This window comes from Dendrobates tinctorius, unplaced genomic scaffold (genome assembly GCF_039654945.1).
Source record: "Dendrobates tinctorius isolate UK_male_01 unplaced genomic scaffold, ASM3965494v1 ptg000009l, whole genome shotgun sequence".
Classification (NCBI taxonomy): domain Eukaryota; kingdom Metazoa; phylum Chordata; class Amphibia; order Anura; family Dendrobatidae; genus Dendrobates; species Dendrobates tinctorius.
The window spans coordinates 13,471,109-13,499,007 of NW_027361677.1; the positions used below are offsets into that span (position 1 = coordinate 13,471,109).

Genomic DNA, 27,899 nt, shown 5'->3' on the forward strand with positions numbered 1-27,899 from the left:
CATATGTTAACTACATGGACAAAAGTATTGTCACTAAGGATGAGCGAACTGGACCTGTGGAAGTTCGGGAAGTCTGGATTCTGTTACGAGACCCAAAATTTATTCCAAAGTACGCTTTTGGTACCATAACTGTAACCGAACTTCAACTAGAACCCGAACCCGTTTCAATGGGGACCTCTCCTGCAATAGGAACTCCTGCCATTAACAAATCCATTCAGGACATTTCTTCCATTCAAAATCTCCCCATCACCTGTGAGTGATATTATTGAGAAGTGGAAAGAAATGCAGAAACTCCACCACGAAGTGGAGACCTCGTAATGTTACAGAGCAAAGGGCTGAGTGGTGAGAATGAGAGCGCAGAAAAGTCACCAATGCTCTGCTGACTCTAAACTGTAGACTCCATACCACCTCTGGTATAATATCAGCACAAACACTGTCTCTGTCAGGAGTTTCATAGCCGAGCAGCTGCATTCAGCCGTACATCACCAAGCACAATGCTGAGTGTTGGATGGAGTGGTGTATACTGCCACCACTGGACTCTGGAGCAGTTCAAATGTGTTTTATGGAGTGATCGATCCCATGTCTCTATCTGGCATCTGTTGAACGAGTCTAGTTTGAATATCAAGAGAACGTTACCGGTCCTAATTGAATTCATTTCTGACATCTCTAAGGTTTGGTGGAAGGACGAAGAGGCATAATCATGTCAAACTGCTTTTAAGGTGTTGGCCCCTTAGTTTCAGTAAAGGAAAATCTTAAGACTTCAGTATACAGGACATTCTGGACAGGTATAGCTTCCAGCTTTGTGGGAACAGTTTGCGAAAGGACCTTTTCTATTCCAAGGGCACAAGGCAAAGCCCATGAAGACATAGTTGGGGGGAGTTGGTATGGAACAACATGGTTGGCCGTACAGAGTACTGACCTCAACCCAATCCAACACCATTGGAATGAAGTAGAATTGAGATTGTGAGCCTGATCCTTTCCTCCAAGTTCAGGATCTGACCTCACAAATGCTCTTCTGGATGAATCCATACAAATTCCCACAGACCCCTTCAAAATACATTTTACTTAGGAGGTCTTTCATATTTGATAATATTCTAGCTTCAATTTCTTCATTTCTTCATTTTTAATAAAAAACACACCATATAAAGGTAGAATTCTTTCTTGAACACAAGCTTGGGTGATGTGTATCAAGGTTTAAAGAAAATGGGAACTTGAAGTACAACAATACAAATCCCCACTGGGATTCTCATAAGAGAGTAAGTTAATGTGCTTTAATCCACCAAATTTTCAGGATATTGCAGACTAGAGACAATGAGCTGTAAAATGCCAGAACTAATGAATATGCAAATATCAGGCTTACATGGAACACATTGCAGAATAAAGATATTAACTGTCTTACATAGTTCTTATTGAGCAAGTCTACACCTGTCATGTAATGAGATTGTATGATGCCGAGTTTGACATACTGTTATTTTGTTTAAAGGGATAAAAGTAAGTACCTTCCAGGAATTAGGAGAAAAAAAATCTTAATAAATATGCAAGTGATATTAATGAAGAATCCCACCCAAAACTTCAGCTTTTGTTTCATCCAAAGTTTTTTATTTATGATGTAAATTCTATTTTTTTTGCATATTTACAATGTTTCCCTACTCAATCAAGTTCCCTTAACTTCAAACAACAGTATATTGTTGAATTTGATGCTGAATTTCTATTCGAAAAGAGCTAATTTGCATTACTTTATTATCCGGGATTAGAAATGAGCTTATACATTAGAGTGGCATTGAATTCTATTTTAATTTCTCAAAAATCTGCATTCTCCAAAATGCTGGTTTTTAGTAATTTAAAAAATATCTTCTCATGAATCAAATTTCATGGGAAAACTTATGCAAACAAGCGAATTTGAGTTTTGGCTGATCCGCTAATTTCTACCGGGGAACTATTGCCTGGCCTAAAGGACTCTCAAAGGCCTCCATATGAAGAAAACATGCTCTATTGACCTTATTGAAATGGCCTCTTGCCCAACCAACTAGTACCGTCCTATGAAAAAGGTGAGTGTGACGGTATCTTCTTTGCTGTGAGTGATGGGTCAGCCACCTTATGGGATCTGAAGTGTGCTGGACTGTCAGTTTTGTAAGTGACAGTCCAGTCATTCAATCTGTTGCTGGGGTGTGTTGGGCTGCTAGCATTTTAATTGACAGCCCTGGTTCTCATTCTGGCCAGTATAGCGGGTGTTTACCCAGGTGTCTCCCATTTTTAGTGATTTGCTAACTATTTAACTGGCTGGCAGTGAGCAGTTCAGTGTCAGCTGTAGCTGAGCATTGTTTGCTGTGTTTAACTCTGTCTAATTGTGCCTTTCTCTGGTCTTGTTGCCAGACATAGAGTTTGTCGTGACCATTCATGTGGATTATCCCTTCTGCTCTTAACAATCTCTGACAGCAGGTACCTGACCCCAGACTTGGCCTCTGACTCTCCATTTTCTTACTCCCTTGTCTTGATATTTCATACTGATATTTGACCCAGGACTGTAAGCTGACCATGCCTTTGCCTTGCCTCTCTGTAGAACGAGCTCAACTACTATCTCACGTTGAACCTCTTGACTACATTGGACCACACCTTGGCCATGAGAAGTGATTCAGCATCACAGTGCGATAAAGAACACCGAAACAGCTGTTTCTATAATTTGGAAGTCTCTTGTTTGATTTGAATTCTTAGTAGAGATGAGCAAATTCATATCAAATTCTTTTTACACAATATTTAATCAGCCACAGAAGGCTCACATAACCTTGTGTGCAGCTGAAAGCTTGAAGGGGCTGAATACAGTTTTGGAAGACATCAGAGTGTTAAATGAATTCCAATTTCAGGGCAAATAGAGTACTTGTAATTTGCCGCAAATGTAATTTTTTTGAAAAAATTTGCAGAAGCTGGCGAATATCAATGTCAAAATATTCGCTCTTATCGAATCCTTAGTCATATGGCCCATGAAAGAGTTGAGCAATGGCTTACAAGTTTGTTACTTCCAATATTTGTCAATGGCAAGACAGCACGCTTTATAATTTGCTTGAACTCATCCATTCTTGTAACATGAGTGCATTGATGACAATTTTTAGGAACATGTAAAAATGAAACAATTTTGGGTTTGAAGGAACCCTACAATATTTTATACAGAACTGGTCTACCATGTTATCAAATTTGATATTTTAATAGCCTGGACACTGATGCAATAATGGGCCTCTAAAACAATAGGATTCCTAAAAGGTCCTCAAAACCAATTAGAACTAGGGTCTATTTCTTGTAGGATAATGGACAATCAGCGCTTGAGTATGTGCGCACAGTCTTCTTGAAAAAACTCTTCAAATTCTTCTTAGGGTACGTTTCCACGTACCGTAATCACTGCGTTTTGGATGGAGCAGAAATCCCGCTCCACCCAAAGCCCCGCCCACTTCTGTATGCGCTGTGATTCCAGATGTGCTCATTGAACACATCCGGAATCACTGCAGCGTATCCATAGTGTAGGCTGTTTACCTTGCGGAGACTGAGCGTCTCTGCAAGGTAAATAGGCATGCTGCGGTCTAAACAGACGCACCGCATGTCCGGTTTAGCCGGTGTGTCACCTGCATATTCAGAAGCACAGTGGAGACGGGATTTTATAAAATCCCCTCCACCATGCTGGAACATCTGGCCGCTGCGGATTAAATGCTGCGGCAGGACGCAGTGTTCATTCCGCAGCAAATCCGCAGCAAATACTGAATGTTTCCGCTACGTGAAAATATGCCCTTAGAAATGCAAACCTCCTCACAAACTTGGAGGCTGTGCTTCACTGCCTCTAAAAACGCTCAATAAGCAGACTCCATGTGTCTTTTGTGGAGTTTCAAATTGTTGATGAGTATTTTGGAGAGATTTCACTCAATTTCCAATACAAACTCTTCTAAACAAAACTCAGTTTTCGCAACTTAAAAAACTTTCTTGGCTTGATAGATGTGTTCCCTTTTACCTTTCCACAAATGTAATATATATTTTAAAGTTCACGTGATAGCAATTAGTTACATTTTTGTCATTTTTTACTTCTACTCCTGCACTGATTAGAAGCATTTCACTTTCATATTACAATGGTGCAGGGGTTAATCTGCTCAGCTGAGATCTCCTGGAAGCTTTCCTAAATTAAGGCTCTCAGCTGTGCACTGTTAGCCACTTCCATCTCCTATATAATCTGGGACCTGGCTAGAACTCATTAGAGATACATTATGCTGTATGGTTAGGAAATGGTTTGTGGTTGTTGTTGGAGAAGGAGTTCGGTGGATTTATCTGAGACTGTTGCTCGGTTTTAGTTGTGTGCTAATTCCCTTCATTCTCCTACTTTGGTTTTACCCCATTCTCCACTCCCCAAAATATATAAAAATGGAATGGGGAATGGTGGGGAATGGAAGAAGTCAGCTCACCATTTGCAGTCTCTTTCCAAGAATGAATTCCACGAATGGAGCTACCTGGGCTTGGGCATGCAAGTTCCAAAGAATGAAGAAAAAAAGGTACTCCAGTGTAGAAAAATGTAAAGTTTCATTTTATATTGGTATCTCTCTGGGATATATTTGTGGTCCACATTGTGTCTGTTTTTATGAATTTTTTCCATTAAAGTCAAAGTTTTATATTTTTCTATGCTAGAGTACCTTTTTTCTTCATTCTCCACTCCCCAGTGCATTCATCTGTTATATGTGTCAGGATATTTGTATGACTGGTATTTTCCTTTATCCCTGTTTGTATTACCTTGTTTGTCTGGTTGGTGTATGACCGTACACTACTAGTCCCCTCTTCCCTGGGTTTGGGAAGGGTACAGGCAGAGGATAGACTCAGGAGCTATGGCAAGGTACGTGGCCCTTGCATCTTCACAATCAGAAGTAATCCGGTGAACAGGGGCGATCTAAGGCGTACCTAGCGTTAGAGACAGGGAAGGAGCCTCTGGTCCCGGGATACCCGACAACAGAGTTGTGACACTTAATAGTATATCACAAAAAACAAATAAGCATAGATAACTCCTGACTGAGTATTAAAAAAATCACTTCACATGATAAGTCAAAGAAGGTAAGAGAGGTCCCACCTGCCAGCCATAAACCAGAATGGTGCCATTTCTGAAACCTATTGAGGCAGGCAGTCACACATGGTTTCCAAAGTGTTTAACAAATAAGAAAAAATAAAAAATCAGGATTCTTTTTTATCTAAAATCTGCTGATGAGAAAGAAATTAACTAATAATGATAAAATTATTGATACTTTAGTCACATTAACTAAAAGTACTTCTGTAAAATATTTTATTAAAAAAAATGAGACGTTGCTTTATTGGAGTCCATTTACCGTAATTACACCTGACAACGCACCAAACCAAATAGCTTGGGTTAGCTCTAGCTACATCTGTAAAAGTCATCGAGCTGTTGCACTATATTTCATTATACACATATTTTAATTAAATTTGCTTCAGGCCATTTAAAACCTGTATTCAACTAAAACGAGGCAGCAAGCGAGTCCTGTCCCTCAGTACTGCCTTGTGGATCTTCAGCGACAGCCCACCCGTAGCATTTTCTTCACTATCAGTCTGTTAGGACCCTTGAGGCATACTAGGAGATCACTTCAGAGTTAATTTATTCAACTACTACCCAAGCTGGCAAAGATCAATTATTTAATCTATGACGGCCAACCTCATAGAAGCCTCAGTGTCTGACAGAGAGCTCCGGAGAGTACGGTAACTGAATGATACTGAACTTTAGGAAATAATACAGAGGCTGAAGGCTTTGTTGGCAGGTTTCTCTTTGCTCAAATTTGTTTCTTTGATATACAAAATGCTCACTACTAATATTTATAAAAGTAGTTAATTATTCTTCTAAAAGGGTATGAGCCTAATAAATGTAATATATTCTTAATGGTTTACTCCGCCCCCCAAAAAAACAAGGATTATAGAACCCAGTTTTAAAGGTTCTTGATACTTGACTTCACTTGGGTCTTGGGTTGGATCACGAGCGATTAGCAAGTTATTCCAGAACAATTTTAATAAACCACGAGCGTGAACCTGAGGAAGGCACAAATCCTGCAGCGAAACGCGGTATTTATTTATTTAACATTTTTCAAATAAATTTCCCACTTTTTCTTTATATGCTTAATTGTCCGTCCTTGGGCTACTCGCCTACGACTTTTCCCAGTTGATCACCCGCCTCCAGTCTGGTTGGCTTCAGAGTGTTTATTTTCCCAGCCTTGTGCCTAAATAGTAGCACAACCTTAAAAGATTAGTGTTATACTATTTATCTGTCTTTAAGATTGCAAAGTTATTGCACCAGTGAGCATCTCGCTCTTTCTCTTTCATTTTGGATATTTGACTTAACCCAGAAGAATTGGGGATAACTTTCTAAACAATAAAATCATTAGACGATAAGTTGCTAATCACTCAGGATCGGTGCTGGCACCACTAGCAATGCCAAAATCTGGAACCCCAAAATTTCCTAAATGTAGCAGATGTGCACATGCTTGATCTCTTCTCCAGTCTTTGTCTATGTGACTTTCTGAGAAAAGCAATCACCGTACTCGGCTATTTTTTGCACTCATAGACAATGAATGGAGCTACAAATTCCCATACTTAGGTTTTCTGATCTTAGGATTGCTGGGGTTCCCAGCAGTTTGACCCCCCCCCCAGCAATTAGCAAGGTATCCTGTATCCAAAAGATAAGGGATTACTTTTTTGGGTGGAAGGACCCTTTTAGCAATCTATACATAAACGAGTTTTAAAAACTAATTCTATGACCCACTTACATATTTCAGTTCCATCTGCTGCCCTGGCCTCGTATTTGGAAACCCATTGTTAAGACTTGCTTTTTACATTTTTTTTTTTTTAAACTCATCTGATCATTTTATTTTTTTCTTATCTTTTCTTATGTACAGCACTATGGAACCAATGGTGCTCCTAAAAATAAACAAATAATAATAATGTCTGATGAAGCTAATGTACTTACTTTGAAAATACACACCAAAAAGTCTACATAATTCTTAAAGTAGCAATTTTATGAGTCCGCCTACAGCTTTGAAAATTAGGCAGAGAAACCTTCACAAAGGATTATACAGCCATTGTTATATGGATTGCCAAAGTAAGTACACCAGCCTCATTAAGTCAAAGAGATCTACTTTATAATGTAAACAGTTTTTTGTATTGCGACTTCTTTTGATAGTCTCTTTAAAGGGGTTGTCCATTGAAAGCAAGCTATGCAAAACCTCTGCACGGGATCACTGGATGATCGGTGGAGGTCCGATCACAGGGACCTCCACCAATCGACCAAACAGAGAATTTTTTATTCCTGACTACATGCTTTTAGCTATATTATAAAATGAATTAGCAAGTAGGAAGCTATACTGCTGCTCGATTCATTCTCTATGGGGTTGCTGGGGAAAAAAAACATCATATTGCTTGATAGTCGAAAATGGAATGAATTGCATGGCGGTCAAGTGTTCGCGCTGCCGCTCCTTTCTAATGGAGATAAAATTGCTCCATTTTGCTGATTGCTCCGGTTCCCATTAGCCAGACCCGTACTCATAAATAATTTTCCATGGATAGGTAATAATTCATATGAGATAAGTACTGACTTGACTTATAAAATGCCTATTTTTATATGAGATGGAGTCTAAGGGGTAACAAGTGTCCTTATGAAGAGATTTACATGCCTGACATTTCATTGTAAGGAGACATATAAGACATTCAATTCTGCTTTGGAAAATTAGATATGCAAGATGCCTCTTCAGAGAGAAAGATGACTTGAACTCTAGTGCCACCTATTGGAAGTAGCAATCCTACGAATCAGTATGAACCCTTTAACACACCTTGCCACATGACTTCGTATAAAAGTCACACCAGAGTTTCAACTTCCAGACACGAGTTTCAGAGTGTTGCCACTCCTGTTATGATTCGGTCACCTAGGAGAATAGCTGGGGAATAAGCTAGGCAACTAGAAAACCAGAAAGGTTGGTAACTAAGCAGATTGCAGACCCCTAAAACTAACAACACAACTAGAATTAGCCGTGGGGCGTACCTATGATGCCCTAGATGCCTCGGCACAGTCAAAGAGTTAACTAAGCCTAAAGCAAGAAAAGGGAAAGCTAAACTGCCCCGGAGCAGAACCCCAAAGGAATAGATAGCCCCCAAACATATATTGCCGGTGAGACAAGATGAGGCACAAACGCAGGCAGAAAATAGAGCAAGCAAATGATGGGGCCCAAACTGTCTAGATAGAACAGGACAGGAAAGATACTGTCTGCAATCACGCAAAAACCCTAAGAAAAATCCAACACGTCTGATATGCAAAAATACTGAGGCCACACGACCTCTTCCCCACTAGATCAGCATTCTGGTGTGAACTGGACGCAAAGCAAAAGATACTGATATAACCGGGGACTAGCAATACTGAACAGACTGACATAAGCTGTGGCATATGGAACAGGGTCCAACACTGGTCCCAGCAGGGAACAATGCTGAACCCACACAGCAAAGCAGAAAGCAGAGAAAGGCAAAAACTGGATCAAATGCAAAAAGATTCCAGCAAACAAATAACTTATCTGAGCGATGCAGGACCAAGCAGGGCGCAAGAAGACTTCAAAATGCACAGGAAGAAAACCAAATCAGCAACAACAACTGAGGGAAGTTTGCTCACTTAAATCTTCCCAGTCTGTAACACCTGACCTCCAATCATCCTCTTCAGGTGATTGACTTCTGTCAACCCGATCAGCTCCATTACCCGCAGCAACCACCAGAGGGAGCCCAAACTCAGAAGTCAGTTCAAGAGTGTTCACAACACACTCCTCAGTGCAAATCAAGACTTCTGATTTGGCTGTATGAGAGACTACTGACTGGGGTGTAAGGAGTAACGTTTCCTCCTTGTGAAGAGTGACATGCCTGACATGTCAGTGCAAGGAGACTTATAGGTCATGTAATGCTTCTCTGAGAAATGAAACATACAAATTGCCTAGGAGATACTTTCAAAAATTACTATTCCGTCATTCTAACATGTATTTTTAAATTACATTGATAAAATATATTTAGGATGTATGCAGTTTGTATTGTGAAAGCTGTTGTCAAGTGATGCTTCTGTCAATTATATAATACTAAGAAAAATAATTAGTTTCATGCTACAAGATCCAAGAACATTGTCTTTTACTCTAATTTTTGGGCCCGATATTGTGTCAAAATCTGGAACTTGTGGTGCTTGGTTAGGCTTGTTACAACCAGTAGTTACACATTATCTTGACCTGAGCTGGTCACAATGTATGGACTTGTGATGGGAAATATTTTAGATTCCTGATTTACACAGTCTAATTTTTTAGAAGTCAAAAAGAACACAGATGAAGATCCCTCCATACTGGGAAACGTTGGCACGTAGCCACATTTGGATAAGTAATAGGAAAAAGTGTTCCACTTTCAGAGATGACTGAAATGAGACTTCATCATGAACCTATTTCATTGATGGCCATCCATCATCATTTTCTAATGCCACATCTTTTATTATAAAGCTGGAGTAAATGTGATGATACTCTTAATTGATTTTAAATCAAGGTTTTGCTAAAACTGTGTTTTGCATTCCGAAAGCTTGAAAATAATAAGAGTTGAAGAAGGTCATTGTTAATGAGGCTCATTTCTTCAAATTTCCTGATGTCAAGATCGCTAAACGACTGCTACTTTCTGTTTTATTGGCATTGGGTTCTCTCTGCTTTACTATAAAATCTATTTCGAGGCAGTAAAATCAGTGATAACAGCTTGTCATAGGATATGTAGGCTGTTACTCACGCATTGGTCTTACATAGTCAAAATATTAAAGGACCAGTCCAGATACAGCTGATACTGTGTTATATCTAGTGCAGAGCCTGGGGGTGGTGTGTTATACAAGTGTTAAGAAAACATTAACGAGAAAATTGTTACATCCCGGCTAGTGATGAGCGAGTATACTCGTTGCTCGGGATTTCCCGAGCATGGTCGGGTGTCCTCCGAGTATTTTGGCGTGCTCGGAGATTTAGTTTTTGTCGTCTCAGCTGCATGATTTGTGACATGTAGACAGGCTGAATACATGTGGGAATTCCCTAACAAACAGGCAATCCCCACATGTATTCAAGCTGTCTAGCAGTCGCAAATCATGCAGCTGAGACGATGAACATATCTCCGAGCACTCCAAAATACTCGGAGGACACCCGAGCAACGAGTATACTCGCTCATCACTAATCCCGGTACATCCCCTCAGGCCTTCAACTAAGTTGAGCATCGGTTCTTCCCGGTATTTAATTTTGTTACTAGATTTTAGCGTTATCTCTGTACACATGTATCATGCTTAAAGGATATTTCTAAATAAAAAAAAATGTGCCTAAGCATTAACATTCAGGTAGTTGCGAACAACCTGCCTGTTTTGCCCAGAGCCAATCTCTGCCAACACAGAGCGGTCTACCGCTCCTGCCAGCAATTCAGCTGCTTCTCCTGAAATCACATCGACTGAGCTTTTTTTCTACTTCACTCTGATGACAGGACATAACTACCGATGTTATCATGTTATTACCTGTTCCCCACTGCCTAGCTGTGGAAAGCCAGCTTTCAATCACCATGAAGTCGGCAGTTAGAAGAAGAGCTGATCTGTTTGCATAGCGCAGCTGAATCACTGGCAGGAATGGTCTGTGATACTTCTGGTTCTCCAGGCAGTTGTCTCTGTTATCAACGAACTGCCTGTTAGTTTTTGGCACATAGTAAAAAAATAATCCTGGATAACCTCTTTAACGGATTGTCAACAAACTTTAATGAGTCAAAAAATGTGCCTTTGGTTGTCCTTGAATGGAAAAAAAAACCTCAGCAAAAACGAAAAAGAACATGTACTTACCTACTAGACCCTTGTCAATCTTCGGTCTGCTATTGTGTCCATTGACACACCTATCTTAGCCAGTATAAAAAGCTAAGAGACTGTTCTTCTGGCGCAAGTAGACATGACTGCTGCAGTCAATCAGTGACCTCTTTTTGGCTGTAGTGGACATCAGTTCAGAGTAGCGACAGCAATGTTGTAGATCAATAGGTATTTCTTCAGGGTTTTTTTTTTAACCGTAGATGACAACCTCTTTAACTTCATGTTATAAGTTTCCAAAATGTTTTTATAAAATTTCTTAACATTTTCAAGATATGCTAATTGCTAATAAAGCCCTCAGAAAGACTGCAAATGACATAAAAAAACTACTAAGAATGGACACAGATAAAAAAAAGTCTCCTGACAGAGTGTCATAAAATAATGTTTTTTTTGGTCAAAATTGTTGTTATTGCCCCATAATTTGTTGAAGCAAGCTAAAAGGATAGCAAAGACATATTCATAGACTTGTCACAATAAGGCTTCTTTTACACTTACCGGGTTTTTTGTGGCCCGTTATTGCGGGCCTTTTTGCGGGCAATTTTCAATGTCTGCCGCAATAATGGACCGCAAAAAACGTGCGGATCGCCATTTCCAATACTATAGAAAAGTATTGGAAAGAAAAAACGGCGTTCCGCAAAACTGGAAATTATGGAACACCATAACTTCCAGTTTTGCAGAAGTCATTAATTTTCTATGGGGGCAGTGTCCATAAGCCATGAAAAATATCGAGCAAACTCAATATTTTTTCAAGGCCGTATATACAGCCCTCATGGCCATACAGCACACGGCCCTTAGTAGAATTTTTGGGGCCCGTTTTTGCGGTCCCATAGAAATGCATTGGGGCCGCAAAAATACGGTAAGTGTAAAAGAAGCTTCACAATGGGAATTTTGATATCTCTAATAGATATAAAACTGTGCTTAGACCCTGTTAACCAATAAGGATAAGGAAATTGGTTGAGGTGAATTGAAGTCACCTTGATATCGGCAAAACATTAATATTTGCCTGAATTCAGGCAAATCCCAGTTTCTTTGCTCTGAGTAGACCTCAGGCGATGTACATCATGAATTTATAATGTCACAACATTAGGAAACCATGACATGCTTCATGCAAGGCCCAGTCAACACATTTTGTGATGTACTGAAATAATGATAAAATCAAGTCATGATGTGTTTTGCCAGAGACCTACTCAGTCAGGTAGAATTTTATCAGAGTGAAGAAAGAGGATATCTTTTGCTAGCAAGACATGGAAGAGGATATCATCTGCTAAGAAGACCAGGAAGACATACAAAGGATATCATCTGCTAGAAGGACCTGGAAGAAGTGGAAGGGGATATAGTCTACTAGGAAGACTAGACAGACTTAGAAGAGGATATCACCTGATAGGAAAACCAGAGAGATGTGGAAGAGGATAACATCTGCTGAGAAGACCTAGAAGATGGGGAAGAGAATATTATCTCTTAGGAAGACTATGTAGACATAGAAGAGGACAACATCTGCTAGGAAAACCAGGGAGACGTGGAAGAGGATAACATCTGCTGGGAAGACCAAGTAAATGTGAAAGAGGATATCATCTGCTACTAAGGCTATGCAGACATAGAAGAGGACAACATCTGCTAGGAAAACCAGGGAGACGTGAAAGAGGATAACATCTGCTGGGAAGACCAAGTAGATGTGAAAGAGGATATCATCTGCTACTAAGGCTATGCAGACATAGAAGAGGACAACATCTGCTAGGAAAACCAGGGAGACGTGGAAGAGGATAACATCTGCTGGGATGACCAAGTAGATGTGAAAGAGGATATCATCTGCTACTAAGGCTATGCAGACATAGAAGAGGACAACATCTGCTAGGAAAACCAGGGAGACGTTGAAGAGGATAACATCTGCTGGGAAGACCAAGGAGATGTGGAAGAGGATATCATCTGCTACTAAGGCTATGCAGACATAGAAGAGGACATCATATGCTAGGAAAAGCAGGGAGACGTGGAAGAGGATAACATCTGCTGGAAAGACCAAGAAGATGTGGAAGAGGATATCATCTGCTAGTAAGACTATGCAGACAGAAGAGGATATCATCTGCTAGGAACACCAAAAAGACTTGGAAGAGGATATCATCTGCTAGGAAGACCAGGGAGATGTGAAAGAGTATATCACCTGCTAGAAACACCAGGAAGACATTGAAGAGGATTTAATCTTCCAAAAAGAACAGGAAAACATGGAAGAGGATATCATCTTTCATAAAAGCTAGAAATGAGCACATGAAGAAAATGATTATGCTGGGGGTTGTGCCAGCGAGACAGTTGATTGTAATTGTAAGCATACATTTTTAACCCCTACATCAGGGCCACAAAAGGCTCCAGAGCATAATAAGGCACATTAAATTCACATTGAATAAATTCAACTAAAATCAAATTTCCTGGCCAAATGTAAGCGAAGGAACAAATTCGAACTTCAACAAATTTGCTTTTCATTGATAATAATCTTTATATATAAAAATGAGTGCATGTGTGTGTATCAAGCCACGCCCACTCCACATAGCCCCCCCATTCCACATAGCCCCCCCACTCCACATAGCCACACTCACTCCACACGCAAGGCCATGTATAATAAATATCTAATATATATATACAAAAAATAAACATCTAATATATATATATATCTATATATTTCATTGGCACATCTTGAACACAACAGGTTATACTGACTGTGTTGCCTATTGCAAGCTTTCATTTCCCCAGAGCTGTTTAAAAGATGAAAGCTGAGCGGTGATTGGTTGCTATGAGCAACAGTTTACCTTGTAGACAGTTGAGGTAACTGAGGCCTATTATTCTTATTATTTTGATGGTGTTATTGTCCTTCTGTAAAGCTGTAAATAGCACAATTTATTACCGTGCAGACACAGACCACCCTCTGACACAGACTGCAGGGGGAGCCCAGAATCAGGAACTCCTTTGTCTGGCATGAAGCATCCTAATTAACTTAAAAATTCAAACACAGATTAAAAAAAGAAACATAAGATGGATTTCTCCAACCCAGGTACCATTTTCATCAGTGTAACAGCATCAACCTGACAATGCCTGGTTTGCTTTAAACTTATTTAAAGAGCTACAACTAATACCACTCTAAATTAGTCCTTTTTTACAATTTCTAACTAAATGGTATTACATTCAGGGGTGGAGCCGCCCTGAATTGCTCTGTGCTGTGGGGGCACTGTGCCTCCACCGTGTACAGACTATATACAGGAGGAGATGACATACAGGTATATACTATATACAGGAGGAGATGACATACAGGTATATACTATATACATGAGGAGATGACACACAGGTATATACTATATACAGGAGGAGATGACATACAGGTATATACTACTTACAGGGGAGATGACATACAAGTATATTCTATATACAGGAAAATATGACATACAGGTATATACAGAGGAGATGACACACCGGTATATGCTATATACAGAGGAGATGACACACAGTTATACACTATACAAAGGGGAGATGACATACAGGTAAACACTATATACAGGAGGAGATGACCTACAAGTATATACTATATACAGGGGGAGATGACATACAGGTATATATTATACACAGGGGAGATGGCATACAGGTACACATACTGTAAACAAGGGAGATGACACACAGGTGTATACAGGGGGAGATGACATAAAGGTATATAATGTAAACAGGGGAGATGACATACAGGTATATACTGTATACAAGGGAAATGACACAAAGGTAGAGTGGGGCAAAAAAGTATTTAGTCAGTCAGCAATAGTGCAAGTTCCACCACTTAAAAAGATGAGAGGCGTCTGTAATTTACATCATAGGTAGACCTCAACTATGGGAGACAAACTGAGAAAAAAAAATCCAGAAAATCACATTGTCTGTTTTTTTTTTCATTTTATTTGCATATTATGGTGGAAAATAAGTATTTGGTCAGAAACAAAATTTCATCTCAATACTTTGTGATATATCCTTTGTTGGCAATGACAGAGGTCAAACGTTTTCTGTAAGTCTTCACAAGGTTGCCACACACTGTTGTTGGTATGTTGGCCCATTCCTCCATGCAGATCTCCTCTAGAGCAGTGATGTTTTTGGCTTTTCGCTTGGCAACACGGACTTTCAACTCCCTCCAAAGGTTTTCTATAGGGTTGAGATCTGGAGATTGGCTAGGCCACTCCAGGACCTTGAAATGCTTCTTACGAAGCCACTCCTTCGTTGCCCTGGCGGTGTGCTTTAGATCATTGTCATGTTGAAAGACCCAGCCACGTTTCATCATCAATGCCCTTGCTGATGGAAGGAGGTTTGCACTCAAAATCTCACGATACATGGCCCCATTCATTCTTTCATGTACCCGGATCAGTCGTCCTGGCCCCTTTGCAGAGAAACAGCCCCAAAGCATGATGTTTCCACCACCATGCTTTACAGTAGGTATGGTGTTTGATGGATGCAACTCAGTATTCTTTTTCCTCCAAACACGACAAGTTGTGTTTCTACCAAACAGTTCCAGTTTGGTTTCATCAGACCATAGGACATTCTCCCAAAACTCCTCTGGATCATCCAAATGCTCTCTAGCAAACTTCAGACGGGCCCGGACATGTACAGGCTTAAGCAGTGGGACACGTCTGGCACTGCAGGATCTGAGTCCATGGTGGCGTAGTGTGTTACTTATGGTAGGCCTTGTTACATTGGTCCCAGCTCTCTGCAGTTCATTCACTAGGTCCCCCCGCGTGGTTCTGGGATTTTTGCTCACCGTTCTTGTGATCATTCTGACCCCACGGGGTGGGATTTTGCGTGGAGCACCAGATTGAGGGAGATTATCAGTGGTCTTGTATGTCTTCCATTTTCTAATTATTGCTCCCACAGTTGATTTCTTCACTCCAAGCTGGTTGGCTATTGCAGATTCAGTCTTCCCAGCCTGGTGCAGGGCTACAATTTTGTTTCTGGTGTCCTTTGACAGCTCTTTGGTCTTCACCATAGTGGAGTTTGGAGTCAGACTGTTTGAGGGTGTGCACAGGTGTCTTTTTATACTGATAACAAGTTTAAACAGGTGCCATTACTACAGGTAATGAGTGGAAGACAGAGGAGCCTCTTAAAGAAGAAGTTACAGGTCTGTGAGAGCCAGAAATCTTGATTGCTTGTTTCTGACCAAATACTTATTTTCCACCATAATATGCAAATAAAATGAAAAAAAAAACAGACAATGTGATTTTCTGGATTTTTTTTTCTCAGTTTGTCTCCCATAGTTGAGGTCTACCTATGATGTAAATTACAGACGCCTCTCATCTTTTTAAGTGGTGGAACTTGCACTATTGCTGACTGACTAAATACTTTTTTGCCCCACTGTATATACTGTATACAGGTATATACTGTATACAGGAGAGATGACATACAGGTATATACTATATACAGTGGAGATGACATACAGGTAGATACTATATACAGGAGTAGAAGACATACTGGTATATACTATATACAGGAGGAGATGGCACACAGGTATATACTGTATACAGGGGGAGCTGACAAAGGTATATACTGTATACTGGGGAGATGACATACAGGAACATACTGTATACAAGAGAGATGACACAAAGGTGTATACTGTATACAGGTATATACTGTATACAGGAGAGATGACATACAGGTATATATTATAAACAGGAGGAGATGACACACAGGTATATACTATATACAGGAGGATATGACATACAGATATATACTTTATACAGCAGAGATGACATACATGTATATACTGTATACAGGAGAGATGATATACAGGTATATACTATATACCGTACAGTGGAGATGACATACAGGTATATACTGTATACAGGAGGAGATAACATACAGGTATATACTACATACAGGGGAGATGACATGCAAGTATATTCTAGATACAGGAGGAGATGACATAGTTATATACTATATACAGGAGGAGATGACACACAGGTATATACTATACTAGCTGAAGAGCCTGGCATTGCCCGAGCATAGTAACTAACTGTGGTTAGTTATAACAAATACTAATGATTATAATCCATCCTACAGCCCAGTGCCCATATACCCTTTATACATATCCTCCATCCCATAGTCCCGTGCCCATATACCCATCATATATATCCACCATCCCATTCTCCCATGCTCATATACCCATCATACATCCTCCATCCCATAGTCCTGAGCCCATATACCCATCATACATATCTGCCATCCCATTCTCCCATGCTCATATATCCATCATACATCCTCCATCCCATAGTCCTGTGCCCATATACCCATCATACATATCCGCCATCCCTTAGTCCTGTGCCCATATACCCATCACACATTCTCCATCCCATAGTCCCATGCCCATATACCCATCATACATCCTCCATCCCATAGTCCTGAGCCCATATACCCATCATACATATCTGCCATCCCATTCTCCCATGCTCATATATCCATCATACATCCTCCATCCCATAGTCCTGTGCCCATATACCAATCATACATATCCGCCATCCCTTAGTCCTGTGCCCATATACCCATCACACATTATCCATCCCATAGTTCCATGCCCATATACCCATTATGACATAATCTTCGCCATGGCAACCATTCTGACATCATCATCGCCATAGCGACCTATTATGACATCATCGTCTCCATGGCAACCATTATGACATAACCGTCACCATGCAACCTATTATGACATCTTCATCGCCATGGCAACTATTATGACATCATAGTTGCCATGGAAACCATTAAACAACATCATCATCGCCACTGCAACCACTATGACATCATCGTCGATACACATACATACACACATACACTCAGCTTTGTATATATATAGATACAGGAGATGACACATAGGAATATACTATATACAGGAGGAGATGACTCACAGATATACACTATATGCAGGAGAAGATGACATACAGCGACAATTTATGTGCAATATAATCATTATAATTTGCTATCACTAACCACAGTTAGTTACTATACCCGGGCAATGCCGGGCTCTTCAGCTAGTGATAATATAAAATGATTTACTATAGAATGCACTTAAACATCAAATGGAATGGTGTACAAGGATGGGCGATGAGTAAATATTTAATACCCACCCTTTGTACCCACAAGATGCTTAGCGGCCAAAACATAACACAAGGAAGTGTGACCTCTACATGCATTCTGCTACTTGAGCCTTATTTATATTGAACTATAGTACGACATTAATTAAAAGAAAAGGTGTTACGGAATGCTAAAATGAACATGTCTCCGAGCAGGTAATTATTAACTTAATGATAGGAGTGCCTCGGTTAAACCTTTGTGAAAGTAGCAAAAACACAAGGAATAATTTATTGAGCTTGATAGATTGCAGACTACCATGTATTCCTATTGAATATCAACCAGGGAAGGTCCTTTGTTTTAACCTGACTGTGTAATGATCCTTCTGCAGTGATTTAGGGAATGTGTATGCTTACTAACCTTCTGTAGCCTACAGCTCCTTTCCTGGACCGCTAGATTTATGTTCTTGGTTTATCTCTCCAGGTATACAGCTCCTCTTTCTCTGATAGTGTTTTGCAGCTCTCCAGATTGTGTTTGTATACACACGGTACGTCTAATGATAAGACCGGCCAATGGAAAGAGAGGTTACCCCTGCAATTTCAATTTTGAATGTCCAGTCTATCAGTAATCATAGAAGCAATATGAAATATTCATAGAAAAATAAATTATGCAAATCATTTATGTAGATCAATAGAAGAAACTTCTTATTCTTCGAGTCCATTCCATTAATCTATATAAGACTTTATATACGGTATTATGGGCATTGAGTCATATTTTTTTTTTTTAAAGCAGTTCTTTTCTTTTGTCACAGACTTTACAATAAAAGAGTGTTCCCATCTTAGTAATTTATGACGTGTCCACAGGAGATGCCATAAAAGTCTGAGAGACGTGATCTGCACTTGTGTCCTCTGACCTCACATGGAAGCGACTTGAAAAAATTAAATTGCCTTTCTGTTCACAGCAAATTATTCAACAGACAGAACCCCATTCTAGATACAGATGTGGGTCCTAGAGGTATCAATCAGATATTTATAGGTGGGCCTTCATCTATCAGACGTTTAGAGGTAGGTCCGCATCTCTCATACATTTAGAGCTGGACCCGCATCTATCAGACATTTAGCAGTGGGCCTGCATCTATAAGACACTTATAGGTGGGCCTACAACTATCAGACATTTAAAGGTAGGTCCACATCAGTCAAATATTAAGAGGTAGGTCTGCATCTATCAGACATTAAGAGGTAGGACTGCATCTGTCAGACACATACAGGTGGGCCTTCATCTATCAGATGTTAAGAGGTAGGTCCACATCTATCATACATTTAGAGCTGGACACTCATCTATCAGACATTTAGTGGTGGGCCTTCATCTATCACACATTTAGAAGTAGGTCTGCATCTGTCAGACACATACAGGTGGGCCTTCATCTATCAGATGTTAAGAGGTAGGTCCACATCTATCATACATTTAGAGCTGGACGCTCATCTATCAGACATTTAGTGGTGGGCCTTCATCTATCACACATTTAGAAGTAGGTCCGCATCTTTCAGACATTTAGAGGTGAGCACACATCTATCAGACATTTAGCAGTGGGCCTGCATCTATCAGACACTTATAGGTGGGCCTACAACTATCAGACATTTAAAAGTAGGTCTGCATCTGTCAAATATTAAGAGGTAGGTCTGCATCTATCAAACATTAAGAGGTAGGTCTGCATCTATCAGATATTTAAAGGTAGGTCTGCATATATCAAACATTTAGTGGTGGGTCTTCATCTATCAGACACTTAAAGTTAGATCCGCATCTATCAGATATTAAGATGTAGGTCTGCATCTATCAGACAGTTAAAGGTGGGTCTGCATGTATCAATCATTTAGAGGTAGGCCTGCATCTATCAGACATTTAGAGGTGGGTCCGTGTCTGTCAGACTTTTATAGGTAGGTCCATATGTATCAAACATTTAAAGGTAGGTCTGCATCTCTTAGACATTTAGAGGTAGGAGCACATCTATCGGACATTTAGAGGTAGGTCCACATCTATCAGACATATCTATTCAATTTGCCATAAATACATTATGCAAGATGAGAATACCTCTTTAAAAAATTTTCACGACCCAACCTTGACATCAGGTAATTGCTATCATTTAAGAGACTGTTGTCACCTGATTGAAGTAGATCACAGTAAACAGGAAGAACTTGAGAGGCACGATTCTTACAAAACCACCATAACCCCTTTATTCTACAAAGTAATGGAGGTCCTATATTTATAAATGCAATAAATGTAGCAGGAAACCCTTTAAGTCTTATGCTGGTACTAACATAAGTACTGTAGTCCATGTACATGATTATCGGAGGTCCATTGTTTCACACCATTAACAGTCCAGTGAATGGAACAGCATGAATCCATCATAATAGAATATGGCTAAGGTAAACTGAGTTCTACAAAGAGAAGAATCAGGGCCAGCTCTAGATGTATGTGGGTTTCTGGTTGACAGTCATAATGGCGCTGCTGTTGACTTTACAACATGTTAAGATGTGCTCACTGCTCACCCTTACCTTTCCAAAAACTTTTTTATAGACTCATGTTTTAATAATACCTATTCAATTCGATACATTATCACAATATGCTAGCAAAATCCATTTCAACCTGCAACTCATACTACATTCATTATGTGGCTGCATATAGACATATATTATAAACTAGAAATTATGCAAATTGGTCCTGGGGCCACATTATTAGTCTGCTGTTGCCTAAAGGGAACCGTTTCTTACTTGACAACATCCCCGACACCTCTTTTGATTAGCTGGCCATGCGTGACATCATAGTTGCAGAATATTGCACATGTGACATTGCGCCAGTCAGAATAATCAAAAGAAAAGTCGTTTATGCATGAAGTTAGGCCGGGATCACACATGTGAGAAACTCGGACGAGTCTTGCATCTTGATACCCGGCACTGCCACCAGCACTCGGATCAGAGCGTGCGGCTGCATAGAAATACATGCAGCCACACGCTCCGATCTCGAGTGCCGGGTATAAAGATGCGAGACTCGTCCAAGTCTCTCGCATGTGTGATCCCGGCCTTAGGAAGTAGCTCAAGGGCTCTCTTCCAATGGCCACAGATTACCGACCTGGCTGCTGGCCCAGATCCTGCAAATCAACTTGCACCATCTCTAGTTTACATATATATTGGGAGAGATATCTTGAAATTTTATTTTTTTAAACCTGTTCATCTTGCGTCTCACATCTTAGGGAGTCACACACTGGGCCCAAAGGTGAAGGGGGCCCACCGAAGCCAGCCAGCGCATATTTCAACTGTATGTGTGTCCTGCTGGGTCCTGTACGACAATACATGCTGCCAGCTAATCGGAGGCTAGCAGCTGATGTCAGCATGCAAGACACTGGCTGCGCATGGAAGTAATGTAATGCGCTGCCTGTCACTTGCACGCTGAAGTAAGCTAATGACTTCTGCGCCGACTGCAGAAGAGGACACCACTCTTCGTGGGAATGTAACCATGCGCGTGGGATATATATCAGAATGAGGGACATGTATACCAGGGTGTGTCCAGGAAGAAGGACATATATACCTGAAAGGGACCTGTGGTGGAGGACATATTTACAATGGGATGAGCCCAGGATGAAAGTCAAATATACCAAGATGGGGACATATATACAAGGAAAGGGCCCAGGGTGGAGGACATATATACCAGGATGTGGGACATTTTAACATGAAGGGGTTCAGGATGATGGATATATATACCAAGATGAAGGATTTATACAATGATGTTCCCAGGATGGAGGACATACAAACCTGGAAGGATCCATTACTACATAAAGGTTGAGCAGGAGCAACACATACATCCTTACAGGATTTAAAATGCTACAAGAGCCCATACATCTTACCAAAATGCAGGGGTAATCCAGTTCAAATTTTGAACCAGGGCCCATCAGACTCTAGTTATGCCAGTGATCTTGGGATATATTAAACCAAGCAGAACGATAAGAAAGGACACATCACTATTATGCTTATCCAGATCGCCATGGACTCCTCAAGCTTAATGGGCCACTGCTTTGGTCTTGCCTAACCAACCTGTTGCTAATGTTGGCCCACTTAGGTTAAATTTATTAGAACTTTGGGTTTCATTATCCAAAATCATAAGACCTTGAAAAGTACATTTGGTGATAATTTATTATTACCGTATGTTTATTACATTCAACTCGTAATTAAAAAAATATGTATATACTTGAGATTCACCATAAATATTTTATCTGTATATAATAATGTTTATAGACACGCTACCTTTCGTAGGCGGAGGACACCATCCTGCGTCTGGGAGTCTGTCGTGATTTCAAACATGTCCCTCCCATCACCATCAATTATGTCAAATGACGATTTAGCATTGTCTCCAATGTCTCGGTCGTTTGCCCTCACTCTTCCAACTGGATCACCAATAGCAATGTCTTCTGGGATTGCAAACTGATACTGACCTTACAAAGAAGGGAGAGAAAACATTACAATTAAAGTTAATGCAATCAGTTCCTCACATTAGCTCTGCCTCTAATTAATGGAGCTTCTCAAACGTGAGTTTTAACCTACTGAGATAAATTGGATCAGAGGTGAAATTATTGAACGCATTAAATGGCCCTCAACCATTTCTGATAAGAGGAGGACCATTTTCTATGAAAACCAGGCTGCTGCTGAAATCAGATGGAGAGCTGGGACCAGGCGAAAGTGTGAAAAAATAGCAGTACAGTCTTAGTAAGAAAAGAAAGCTCAGACAGTCGAGCAGATTAAAAATTGCTGGAGTTCCAAGCTGGGCGAAAAATACTGAGATCAAGCGAGCTGGGCATGAGCTGCTAATTGTCAGCGCCATGTATAGTGCAAGCGGCCAAGTTTAGAGGCTAAACATAATTACCAGAAAGACTGCTGATTGTTTTGCTGAGTAGCAAATCATTTGAGTTAATCCATGATGGGGAATAACCACAGGAGGAACATGGCAAGCAAGAAATGACATATTGCTGACCCACTATTTCACTGCTTGCTTATGTTTAAAGTTTGAGCATCGTAACCACCAACAGCCAAAAGGATGGCGTTAGGGGCAGGCAAACTAAGCATTTGCCTAGGGCCCCACTCCCCTGGTTTAGGAGGCAATAGCATGATTCAGTGATCTGGGCTAGCTTAAAAAAAGTGTTTACAAGCTTCATAGAAAACAGCTTGTAAGCACTGCGCATGTTCAGTTGTCTAGCATCGATGTTCGGTCTCCAAGCTAATGAGCTGTATATAATAGTGTTAATATCTCAAGAACTGTTGAAAATTTTAATAAGCTGCAAATTGCAAAATCGCTTCTATTTCCAAGCACTGCCCATTTATGAAGACGGGAACAACCGATTAATTTCTTAAAATAGTAAACACTTTCAAAATTTTCATTGTGTTTTCTTTACTTAAAAATGTTCATGTTTTTCAAAACAATATTTCACACCAGTAAAGTATCATTAGCAATAGAAAATGCTGAAAAATCTGAAAATGATCTCTTCTACTAGAAGAGCTTTCTAGACGGCGTTTGGTATATAGTAATCTTAAGGGAAAGACCAAATGTAAATATCTGTTTTCCACGCTTCCATTGATCAGCCCAGATGTAGATTTACTGGGCCAGGCTTGCTGTTCTTTCTTCATTTCCTTGGCACGGATAATCAATATAGAATGCTGCTGCCAGATGCCTTCGCCTATTTAACCTTTGCCTAAATAATAGTTACTTATGCGTATCGAATCTTATTCTTCTTGAATTAACTTAAAAGAAACTTTTTGAAACCTTGGAAGCAAATTCATAAATATTTTGATTGTTTCTGATAAATAAAAGGTTTCTGGTTGCTCCGTTTATCCGGTTATGATTTAAGGATGGCGTTAGGGGCAGGCAAACTAGGCATTTGCCTAGGGCCCCACTCCCCCAGGGATGCTAATAGCAGCACATCACGTGGCCGTTATGTAGCCTTTGCCTATGTTAAAACCACCAGAGTCTGTACTTAACTTGAATCAGTATATTGCAATCACTAAGAGTCTTTACCTATATTGTAACTATCAAGTCTGTATCTATATTGTATCCACCTAGAGATTGTATTGTTTTTATGTCTATTGTTACCACAAAGAGTCTGTACCAATATTGTAACCATTTAGAGAAAGCTAATGCCTACTTTATATCAACCTGTATTGCAATCATCAGGAGCCGGCACCCATATTACAAAGCGAGACTGTACCTATATTGCAACCACTAGGAGTATTTATCTATATTGCAACCACTAAGTGTCTGCACCTATATTGCAACCATCAACAATCCATATCTATTTTTCAAACAATAAGAGTCTGAACCTATATTGCAACCACTAAGAGTTGGCACCTACCGTAGATTGCAACCACCAAGAATCTGCACCTAAACCCTCTAAAAGTCTTGACCTATATTGACAATCACCAAGAACTGTGCCTTCAAGTAAAATCATTAAAAGTTTTTGGAGTAATTATTTTTTCACCTGAATATGTGAGCGTTCCAGCGTTGATGTGCCATTCAGCTGTGGAGATAACCTTCATCTATAACCTTGAAATTCATTTCTCTCCCATTCCTTGCTTTTGGCACCTTTAGTCATCATCTGTATTTTACTGTGCTCTCATCAGTATGTAAGGAAACGGAAACAAATGGGTTAACCTGCGCTGCCGTCAAAGGATGAGAAGACAGAAATGCAAAATATACGGTTTATTAGTCAACGGGTTTCAAAGTTTCAAATATCTTCATCAGGACAAACCGTCGTGTCCTGATGAAGACGTTTGAAACTTTGAAACGCGTGCCGTTGACTAATAACCACACACCTTGGATTTCTGTCTTCTCATCATCCTTTGATGGCATTACAGGTTTACCCATTTATTTCCGTTTTTTTAATGATTCCTGCAGCAGCCTAAACTTTTTTTCAGGGGTTGTGAGCACACAACCTGGCCAAGTGAGAACAATTATGCACGTCTATCCAATCTTACACCAAGGTAAGACCATATTGCTCTTTTTTGTCCTTTCTAGTTTCTCTACCTCATCAGTATGTTCTATGACACAGATGTACTACGACCCAGGTCTTCATCCCAGGAGCCCGATGCGAGATTTAACAGCAGCATGTTAATTAAGCAGCTGGTAAATACAAGATTCAGCTGCCATCCTCAACATGCACATAACTTCGTCTATAGGTTCACGGGAATTCTTTGCCATAAAATCACAATAGCCGTAAAGTATATTCCTAACGATTGCACTTTTTATCCACCCTTATGGTATAATTGTTACACTATGCCTTCTTTACGCTGACTATGTAGGCTTCTCTTCTTTTTCTTTGGTTATTTTCCTGTTTGTTCAATATGTTGCACTCATGAGTTGTGTTTTCTTTGCATTTACAATCATGCAATGTCTTCTGACAAAATCCAATTACCAAGCATGCACCGATGCCCTCTGGCACGCTCCTTACATGACTGAATAATGGCCTATGTTTTCCGAAAACCCTTTAATGCACTGATGGAGCAATCACCTCCCCCTTCCTCAGTTCTCCTAAATCTCTCTGCAGAACCTAATTAAAGATTGGGTGTATATTCTGCGTGAAATTTTTGCGCTGTCCAATTAAGAAAGATTTAGTGTTCTCCTAAAACTTGTATTTCAGAGTTGACTAGGAGTCGGCTTGACTTTGCCATCTAATAATAGAACATCTGGAGATAAAGTGCAAACAAGCTTCTTAAGACCGCTAAGAACACAAGACGAGACGCGCAGCAACCCCCAACTGTGAGCAACTCAATTCTATGGGTAAAAGTATCTGACTTGGCTACAAGACTAAACCCAGCGTGAAGATCATTGATGCCTAATATTAAAAAACCTCTGAGATAATTAGAGAGTGGGAACTTTAATTTGGAGCCATTAGACACTATTAATATATTTGATAATGAACAGTATGGCAGCTTATTTGCATGTGTTATTCTGTTTTGACCAAGATGTGTTACAAAGCAAAGTAAAGAATAATTTCACATTTGCCGATTCATTCATTCATTCTTCTGCCGGTGCAATTAAAATATAAGAATTCTTCTACGAATTCTAGTCTTTAAAGAGAAAAAAACTAGTCAAAATAATCTTTTGGTTGCCAGTAAAACGCAACACAGGTGAAATATACAGTCATCATTCCTAAAATTCAAGTGTTCAATTGAAAGTGTTAGCCCCCTTTGACACTGCTCATATGTTTCTGATTTTGGAAATCTGACACTTCAATCTAGGATAAGGGCCACGAAAATCATGAAAATTAGTCACAGAAATTTCTGTAGATAATGTAAGTGGTAAGTGGGTCTCTACTAGTGATGGGCGAGTAGCATCGTTGCTCGGGTCTTCCCGAGCATTCTCGGGTGGTCTCCGAGTATTGTGGCATGCTCAGAGATTTAGTTTTCATGGCCTCAGCAGTATGATTTGCGACTGCTAGACAGCTTGAACACATGTGTGGAATGCCTGCCTGTAAGGGAATTCCCACATGTATTCAGCTTGTCTACAAGTCGCAAATCATGCAGCTGAGACGACGAAAACTAAATCTCCGAGCACGCCAAAAATACTCGGAGATCACCCAAGCATGCTCGGGGAGACCTGAGCAACAATGCTACTCGCCCAACACTAGTCTGAGCTCTTTGAAGCCTAGGTCCTCAACCAGTGGTATGTCTATCCAAGGAATTTATATATATAAAAAAACTTACTTCTCACCCCTCACTTGGTGTGGTCTTTTTTTGTCCTTTCTCATTGAAGTGAGCACATACTCTTGTGTTTTTTTTCTCCTCTATCACCCTCTCGTCTTATTCGCTCTGTTCTCTTTACAGTTTTATTTCCTTAAAAAGTTGGGCAGAATCAATAGAAGACTTACAGCCACACTGATATTTTATTAGCCCTTCTTCTTCATTCTATCAATCAGTAGGATTCACGGTCATTGGACTTCGAAAGACCAAAAAGTGCTCATCTATCCTAGAGTAACAATATGCCATTAAAGGATTATTTCCATCTTTGTAGCTGGTTATTGTTAGATAGTGCTTGTAAAAACAATCACTTTTACAATTTACTGCCGGTTAAAATTCACAGCCATTCTTGAGATATTAACACATTTCTTTTGCTTGCAACTTGTAGTCTATGAAACCGACCACCGCTTCTGTCAAGCTTGTATGTACTGTGATAAAACCCGCCAGGTTTAAGAGGCAACTGCATGATTCAGTGATCTGGGCTAGCTTAAAAAAGCATTGACAAGCTTCTTAGAAAACAGCTTGTTAGCACTGCGCATGTTCAGTTGTCTAGCATCGATGTTCGGTCTCCAAGCTAATGAGCTGTAAACAAAAGTGTTAATATCTCAAGGACGGTTGAAAATATTAATAAGCTGCAAATTGCAAAATCGCTTTTATTTCCAAGCACTGCCCATTTATGAAGATGGGAACAACCATTTAATTTCTTAAAAATAGTAAACACTTTCGAGATTTTCATTGTGTTTTCTTTACTTAAAAATGTTCATGTTCTTCAAAACAATATTTCATACCAGTAAAGTATCATTAGCAATAGAAAATGCTGAAAAATATGAAAATGATCTCTTCTACTAGAAGAGCTTTCAAGACGGCGCTTACGCTCGTTTGGTATATAGTAATCATAAGGGAAAGACCAAATGTAAATATCTGTTTTCTACGCTTCCATTATTCAGCCCAGATGTAGATTTACTGGGCCAGGCTCGCTGTTCTTTCTTCATTTCCTTGGCAAAGATAATCAATATAGAATGCTGCTGCCAGACGCCTTCGCCTTTTTCACCTTTGCCTAGATAATAGCTACTTATGCGTATCCAATCTTATTCTTCTTGGATTAACATAAAAGAAACTTGCTGAAACCTTGGAAGCAAATTCATAAATATTTTGATTGTTTCTGC

At 39.9% G+C, this 27,899-nt stretch overlaps 1 protein-coding gene across 2 annotated transcripts in view; it reads right to left on the bottom strand.

The window, feature by feature from the left end:
- CDH8 (cadherin 8) overlaps positions 1-27,899 on the bottom strand; it is a 473,060-nt gene that overhangs the window by 130,871 nt on the left and 314,290 nt on the right. For both annotated transcript variants that reach the window (XM_073582889.1, XM_073582899.1), the window contains exon 6: positions 22,255-22,442. In XM_073582889.1, the coding sequence (XP_073438990.1) occupies positions 22,255-22,442 (188 nt within the window). The remainder of the gene's footprint in view (positions 1-22,254; positions 22,443-27,899) is intronic.